This window comes from Monodelphis domestica, chromosome 7 (genome assembly GCF_027887165.1).
Source record: "Monodelphis domestica isolate mMonDom1 chromosome 7, mMonDom1.pri, whole genome shotgun sequence".
Lineage (NCBI taxonomy): Eukaryota > Metazoa > Chordata > Mammalia > Didelphimorphia > Didelphidae > Monodelphis > Monodelphis domestica.
In genome coordinates, this window is record NC_077233.1 from 152876859 (window position 1) to 152885887 (window position 9029).

General features: G+C 37.3%; 1 protein-coding gene across 1 annotated transcript; it reads right to left on the reverse strand.

Moving 5' to 3' along the window:
• Positions 1-7142: 7142 nt before the first annotated feature.
• LOC100013696 (olfactory receptor 13C2) lies at positions 7143-8305 on the reverse strand. Its single transcript, XM_001368028.3, has one exon. It carries the CDS (start codon positions 8303-8305, stop codon positions 7343-7345), a length of 963 nt encoding a protein of 320 aa, XP_001368065.2. The 3' UTR covers positions 7143-7342.
• Between the last annotated feature and the right edge of the window lie 724 nt (positions 8306-9029).

The window sequence follows — 9029 nt, forward strand, 5'->3', positions numbered from 1 at the left end:
CTCTGTCTAATGAACAAAATAGCTTCCTCTAGTGAGAAGAGAATCAATCAGAGCAGCCCATTAGTATAGATTACTGACAATAATCTCTAGGATTTGGTTGAGTGAAAAAAGTTATCATCAGATCCTCCTTGCTTCCTTGCAGAAGTGACTTTTAGATCCCTAGATCATTAGAACCTAAAAAAAATGAGAGATCATCAGGTTCTAACTCTTCATGTTATATATGGTATAACTAAGGCCCAAGGACATGAAGCAATTTGGCCATTACCTCATAACATGTCGGTGACAAAACCAGAACCCAAATTTTCTGAAAAAGTCTGTGGCAAAGACATTTTGCTTTTCATCTTCTTTACCTTCTATGTGCTTCCCCCCTTCTCAGCCCAGGAAAAAAAATCAAATGAATACTACCGTTGCTACTGAAAAGTACATGACATTCTGTTGGCCTTGCATGGAGAATCTTGAGAATCTTCATGACTGCTCAGACCATACCTTTTCCCTTGGACAACACTCCCTTTTATGTGTTGGAGAATGTAAACTCCTCAAGGATAGGGCCCATCTCACTATTTAACATCTATCCCTAGTACTTTGTACAATGCCTGACAAATAGTAGGTGCTTAATAAATGTTTGTTGATTGATCTTGCCTTTGCCATCTTATCTCCTATTACTCCTCCATTCTAGGGTTTTGAATATCTAGTTCAAAGCCCTGCAAAGAAAGGCAAATACTTCTCCTGTAATCTCATGAAGTGAACAGGGTGTTCATTTCTCCCCATTTTTGAGAGCAGGATATTAATCCATTAATCAACAGAATGTTTATTAAAACCTATTATGTTTCAGACACTGTATCTGATTCTGGTGATACAAAGACAAAAATGAAACTTTTCTTGCTCTTAAGGGGCTTAGATGCAAGTTATATTCAATGATGAGGGCACCAACAATGGGTGAGTGAAGGGTTATGAAAGTCCTTGTGTTAGTTAGGGTTGTTGCTTAAGCTCAGTTTTGAAGGAAGCTAAGGATTCTAGGAAGCAGAGCAGAGGAGGAACTGAGAAGAGCGTACATTCCAGAAAAGATACAGCAGATGGACTTTAATGCATGAAGAATAACAAAAAGGCCATTTCATCTGGACCATAGGGAAGGAGAAGGGAAGCAGCGGATAATTAACTTGAAAAGGAAGGCTAGAGCTGATTGGCAAGGGCTCTAAGTGCCAAATGGAGGAGTTCATCTTTTCATTCTAGAGGCAGTTAGAAACGAGGGGAGCGTATTAAGCAGGGGAGTTAGCCAATCAGGTCTGTGCTTCTGAATATCACTTTGTCAGTCATGTGGATGAAGAATTTTAAAGGATAGAGATGAAGTAGGGTGATTGATTAGGAGATTGTTGTACTAGTCCAGACACGAGATAATGAGTACCTAAATTTAGCATGGCAGTAACATAATTCACTTATATGACTTGGCTTTCAGTTTTAATCAAAGGTAGCTATGAAAATCCATGTTTCCACACCTGACTGCTCCCAGTAAAGTTGAAAAATGGTCCCCTTTGGTACCCCCATGCTTGTGTGGGCAATGTAGGGAGCAGGTCTCCTGGGTCTATTTGGGCATATACTTACACAAAGCATGAATCATTTGTGAATAGAGGCAATAGAAATTAATTATCCATCTTTGTCCTACTACAATTCCTTCTGGGGTGCTGTCTCTGTTTCCCATTTTTGATTTTTCTTTCAAGTTTCTTAGTGTTGTAATTGATGCGGAGGTATGATTTTATTATGCTCCCTGCTTCTGGGACTTCTACAGTTTTTGGTCTTTTGTTTAGTGGCTTTGTTGTGCTGTGGCCACAATCTAGCTTCGACTTTCATGACCTTGGCTAAAGTTTTTATCTTATGTAGGAGAGGTCATTTTCAGAAATATATTAGGAATATTTCCAAATTAACAAGCGACTTTACAAATGTAGCTTACCTAATGATAGACACACATTTCTTCTAAAGCAGGGTGGGGATGCTCTTTCAAATGACCATTATGTTTTTAAAGTTTCACACAACAACATTTTCTTGATTTGTAGGTTAAGGTAGAATTGTTTATACATTAAAATGCTGAGAAAGTTCCTAATGATAAATTATAGAATATGAAATGTTCACCTGAACTTATATTAACTATTCAAAACTTTCATGACTTGGAGCCCTTTGGCCATAACAGTTACTTTTGGACCTTATTCAGTTATCCTACTGTACTTCTGTGAGATCTGTAACCCAGTTAGACTTGAATACTCTGTCTCCCTGTCAATGCCTGTGATTTTTTGCATTCATACCTGAGCTTTTGCTCATATAGCTTTTTATGTCTGGAATGTGCTCTTTTTCTTTCATCAGCTGAATTTCTACATTTCCTTTAAAGCCCAACTCCAATTTTGCCTTTTCCTTGAGACCCTCTCTCTTTGCTCACTGTTGGTAATAACCTTTGTTAGTCAACTAGCATTTATTAAGGGCTGACTATATGGCAGCTGTGCTCATTTTGGACCTCACTTAAAGCTTTGTTTTGAACCTCTCTAATGCATTTATTTGCTAGTGTTGAATGTTATTATGCACCTATCTTACCTGTCACTGGAGTATATTCAGGGAGTTCAGGGAGGGCTAGCATCTCTAGTGAGAGACCTTCCCAATCCCTCTTCAAGGTTATTCATCTACTGTTGGTGTGTATCTGTCACCTAACTCTCGCCTGTGGCTCTAAGTGGTCACACTCTGGTAAAACTACCTTGGCAGTCATGCTAAACCAGCTGGAAGATAACTGACTGGCCTAAAGTCCACTGGTGAGGTAGGGGGAGATTTACCTCAAACATGTGAAGACTTCCTTTGGCAGAGGGGGCAAATCAGAACAATTTATTCTGTTGGCCATTAAAGTGGCTGCAGCAAGTGCTATCGAGCACCTAAAGCTTGGTCAGACATGGAGGATGCTAAAGGTGTACACTACATCCTTGGCTATTATCAGTACTTTTGACTTTCGTTCTGTCACTGGTCTTCAATCACCCTGGAAGACAGAGTGAGGCTGAGGATTTTGTGCAACTCTGCCTCACTTAAATCCAATTCACTTGCAAGTCAAGACATCACCCTGTGATGTCACTTGTCCTTTTTGAAATGAAAAACAAATGGCACCTATCATTAGATTGTAAGCTAACTGCTTATTAGATGAATTAAACCAATGAATTCCTAAACTTTGGGCTTCCACCAGCATCTAGCACAATGATTTGAATAGAGTAGGTACTTACTAAATGTTTGTTGAATTGAAATAAACTTATGTAACCTAAGAATGCCTCTGTTTCCTTGTGTATCATGCTGTACTGTTGAATTGTATTGAACCTTCAGTTTTCTGAAAATATCAATGTAATTTTTCATGAATAATTATCTAATCATAGGCCCTCCATCCTATTTGGGAATAGTTAACTTTTAAAAAAGCAAAATATAGTGTTTTATGTTTACCCCCATGAAATAATTTCATCTTATTAGGGTCAATCTATGTTCCAGCCTTCTGAGAGCTGTTTTTAATCTCAATTTTCTAACCTGGCTCAGCTCCTGGTTCTCTGGATCTTTCCAAATGATTCCCCAAGAGGTAAATTTCTTCTGAACCCTTCCCCTTTTCCAACTCTTTAAAAAATTTGCTATCTTCCCCCATTAGAATATAAGCTTCTTGAAGGCAGGGCATCTCTTTTTGTTTGTAGACTATATCCCTGTCACTTTGAACAATGTCTTTCATTTAATGTGTGTTATACTTGGTAATTTGACTCAACAAACATTTATTTAGGTAGTTTATTATATTCTCCATTAAAGGGGGTATCCATAATGGTGAGATCAAAGATCTATTGAAATATTGAAAAAAAGCAATCTCCTGGGTTTGTAGTGGTTGATGTGTCCTTTAATAGTCAGAGGATATAGCAGTTCAAATGAAAAATGATGAATTGATACAGCAAGAAAATAGCATAAAAATAGTTTGTAGTGATAAATATTTCCCCCCAGATCTGGTATACTGGATCTTAAATATACAAATATCATTGTAAAGAGTAGATACAGTTGGGAACACATCTAAAGAGTCACATATATAGGGTATACATTTGGTCAACTTATATGGGGAATAAGTAAGGCATATATGGAATATTACCCACCTAAGGGACATGTATGACCCAAATCCTGATGGCATTAAGCCACCAATATCTTCTAGTGGTATCATTATACAGTTCCCAGTGACACTGGTCTTTTAGTCCTTGCTAGTCATCTCCTCACAGGTCTCCTGGTCGTAGCCTGGTCTTAGCTTTGATGGACTATTAGTAATTCATGGCTATTCTTGGCTATTCTTCAGCTAATGACTTTACACTTATTTTATTTTTTTTTCTTTGCCTTTTCCTTGTGTGAAGTTTGGCCTCTGTAAGTCAGAGGCCTCATTATGTTGAGTACAATAAACTATCTAACTTAAAAAATTTCTGATGGTTAAGCAATAGAAGAGGTAATAGTTGCCTGATAACTACCAAATAGTTCTGGGGTTTCAGGGTTCTCTAGTTTTTACTCCTTCAGTCTTTTTCTTATTGTTCCATATCTGGAATTCTTCCTTTCTTCATCTCCACCTTGTAGAATCTCTAGCTACCTTCAAAACATATGTCAGTTTGCATTTTCTGTGTGAAATCTATCTTGATTCTCCTCAGGAATTAGTGCCATCCACCCAAAATTATTCTATATATGCTTTGTATATTTAACTTACTATACATATATTATTTTATTTCCAATGGAATGAAAACTCTTTCAGATCAGATATTGTCTTTATGTTCCCAGCCTCCATTTCAGTGTCTTATATGCAGAATAGGTGATTGAAATGGTTTTATATAAACTTAGGGAAAACACTTTGGTAGGTATATGGGAGATGGGTTAGAAAGAGGAAAAACTTGAAGAAGTAAAAATAAACAGAAATCAATTATATTAGTCCTTGAGAAAAGAGGCGATTGGGGCATGGAGACAATATCACAACATATTGTAATTAGATAGGAGGTGGTGAGTTAAAGTGAGGTGTTGAGAATGATAGTCAAAGTTTTGAACCTGGGTGACTAGAAGGCTGATGGGTCCATCAACAGTAAAAGGGACTCTTAGAATAGGGGTGAATTTTTGGGAAAGAAAATGAATTTTGTTTTGGATATGTTAAATTAGAATTGCATGTAGGATATCCATGTAGAAATGTTTAATAGATAGGTGGTTGATGGAAGCTATGATAAAGAGTAGGGTTTGATATAGAGATTTTGGAACTATTGGCATAGAAATGGTAATTCAACCCATGAGAATGAATGCTGTCATCAAGGAAGAGAGTGTAGAGAGAAATGAGAAGAGACCCCAGAGCAGAGTCCTCACTGGGTATATACCCAGGTACATCTAGGGTTAATGGGAGTGACACGAGTGTGATGAATTAATGAAGGTGACTGAGAAAGAGTTATGTTGTAGGAGAACCATGAGAGAGAATACATTTTGCATCTACTTTTGTTTATTTTTATAATTGTCACTCAAACACAGAGAAGATAGAATATCAAGTGTAGTCAATAGAGTCAAATGCTATCAAGAGTTCAAGAAAAGATGAAAATTGGGAAGAGAATATTCAATTTATCAATGAAGAGATATTTGGTAATTTGGAGAGGGAAGTTTCAGTTTCTTTGGAAATCAAGTTTTGCTTAATAGTAATAGCTTTCTCGTATCCAAAGGTAGAATGGGCAATTTGAAAAAGTAGTGAGCTTCCTGGCATTGGAATAGTTCAAATAGAAACTGAATAAACAGATGCTAGGATTATTTTTGTGGTGATTAATATGATAGATTGCCTTTCTAGAATCTCTAAGTTTTTATTATTCATTGATAAACTAAAGGAAATAAATTAAGAAAATATTGGAGTGACTTCTTAGACTATCTACTGATGTGGATCTCCCCAGGGATTCCCCAATAACCATTTTTGCTTGCATCTTAGGTAAACCTTTGTTTATATGACTTTTATCATACACCATGTCTTTTAAAATTATGGTTGTTGGGTAGCTGTCTTATACAAAACTAAATGAAGAATTGAAATACATAAAGGTAAAGGTCATGGCATCCAAATTCTGTGACTGTACAGTTTTATGTACACAGTAGTTAAATTTTGCAAAATTAAAATGTCTTTTTCAGAAAAAATTGAGCTTGAAATAACTTTTCAAAAGGTCTTCTCTGACTATTAAAAGATTAACATTTTATTTTTTTTCAAAAACCCTTACCTTCCATCTTAGAATCAATACTGGGTATTGGTTCTAAGACAGAAGAGTGGTAATGGAGGTTAGGTGACTTGCCCAGGGTCACACAACTAGGAAGTGTCTGAGGTCAGATTTGAAACCAGGACCTCCTGTTTCTTGACCTGGCTCTCAATCCACTGAGCCATCCAGCTGCCCGCAAAAGATTAGCATTTTAAAAGGGAAATTTCCTAGTCATTATAAATGTTCTTGTGTATTGACAGATCAATTTACTCAGTTTTGCATCTAATTATTAATGATAACTTTACATCAATCAATCAATCAATCAACAAGAATTTATTGCCTACTGTGTGCCAGCACTGTGCTAAGTGCTGAGGGTACAAAGAAACGCCTCCCCAAATGTCCCTGGATTTGGGGGTCTCACATGTTAGTGGGAAAAACACACACAAATAACTTTATACATACAAGATATATACAGAATATATTAAAGATAATCTTAAAGGGAAGGCATCAAAAGCAGCAGGATTGGAATAGAGTTTCCTAAAGATGGTGGAATTTGAACTGAGTCTTGAAATATTTTGCTGGATGTATTTCAGGATGTTTTTGAAAATAATTTGCATACAGGAAAGGGTGCTTTCTGGAAAATTTTGACAAATGACAAATATTATTTCTTAAATACATTTTACAACTATGATTTTCTTAATTTACTCATCATGGAATCCCATAGTCTCTGAAAAATTAAAATTGAGACAGTCAAAGGCTAACAGAGAGGTGAATGATGATTGTAAGTAGCCTGTAATATATCACCAATGAATTACTGACCCAGAGAAATGACTTAAAACACTTCAGAGAGATGAATAACTGGAAAAAGGAGGTAGGTTGGTCATGAAAGAGAGCCTGAAAGGATGACTGATGACTGGCTCATGTATTCCATTGGTATCCATATAAAACCAAGAAATCCAGGAGGGTGTCTACAGTACACTAGGTAGGCTTCCTTTGGAAGGTATAGACAAAGCAGTGCAGGGTGGACAAGTGTGGATTATTGCAATCTGCAAATTGGTGAACTACTGAAGTTTCTATTCTCCATGTTTTTAATCACATAGTGCATGAAACCACAAGGCTATTCACATTTGTTTACTGAAGAATTTCCTGCCTAGTAGATGTTTCACTGACTGCTTCACGTCTTTGTTCCTGAGACTATAGATTAAAGGATTCATCATAGGAGTCATGACTCCATAAAACATGGAAATGAGTTTGTCTGTGGCTTGCAACTTATCTGAATTAAGTGATTCTTTGGATTTGGGTTTCATGTACATAAACAGGATGGTCCCATAGAATATAATTACCACAGTCAGATGAGCTGAGCAGGTAGAAAAAGCTTTGCTTCTCCCTTCAGCAGAGTGAATCTTCAGAATGCTGAAGATGATTAATGTGTAAGAGACAAAGATTAACAACAATGGAGTCAAGATGAATAATGTAGTGGCTACCAACATGGTAAATTCGTTTCCAGAGATGTCAGCACAGGCTAGTTTCATGACAGCTAGGATTTCACATGTGAAATGATTGATGACATTATTTCTGCAGAAAGGTAACCTGACTACAAGAACCGTTTGCACCAGTGAGTTGACACCTCCCACTACCCATGACCCAGCTGCCATTGGCACATATGCAGCCTTGCTCATGATGGTGGGGTACCTTAGGGGTTTGCAGATGGCCACATAGCGGTCAAATGCCATCATACCAAGGAGTACACACTCTGTGGTACCCATGGCTAACCCAAGGAACATCTGCACTGCACACCCAGAAAAAGAAATGGTTTTTCTTTCAGATAAGAAGCTTACCAGGGCTGAAGGAATAGAGGTAGATGTGTAGCAGATGTCCAGGAAAGAGAGGTTACTGAGGAAGAAGTACATGGGAGTGTGGAGGTGGGGGTCCAGGATGCTGATTACAATGAGGATGCCATTGCCCAGAAGAATGACCACATACATTACCAGGATCAGCACAAAGAAAATGATCTCAAGCCTGGGATAGCCAGAAAGTCCCTTTAGGAAGAATTCTGTCACAGAGGTTTCATTTGTTTTTTCCATTTTACAATTTTTCTTCTGCCTGAGGAATTTAGAGGATATAAGACAAATCTTTGTTACTTTCATACTTTAAATTTAGAACGTAAGCTTGGGTGGAGAGACACTAACAGCATGTTGCTAATGGCCTCATTAATGGTATCAGCCTCTTTCCTCCTCTGAAGCTGCCTACAGGCTCTTTATACAGGTAGGAGATTCCAGGACTCTAGGCTGGTACTTAGGTTGACCCTTTCTTTAAACGGTAGTGGTTAAGCTATATTTTTGAAGGAAAGAAAGAAAAAAGAACTAGGTGAAACCTCATCATGGCAGGACAGAACAGCTTTGGCCAGACTTCTTACTGTTTTCTCCCCCTATTGTATTTGTTTCTTTTTGTGTGTGCAGGTGTATTTCATGAAAAGCATTAGACTTCCTTTCAGGAACACCTTTTCCTCCCTTGTCTCTCCAGCCAAATTGAACCTTTCACTCATGTTTATGGATGATATACAAGACCCTCAATGCACAAATGAACATTTTATACATTTCTCAGGAACATAACTATGCTATTGCACTAGTTCAGGGTTCTTAACCTCAGATCCTTGGACTTCCAAGAGTTCTGTTCAGGTATTTCAGGAAGTCTATGAACTTGGATGGGAAAAGTACATCTTTATTTTCAATATGCAATACAACAATATTGCATTTCCTTCAGTTATTAAAAAAGAAACCCAATATTGTTATGAAAATGGATTCAGAG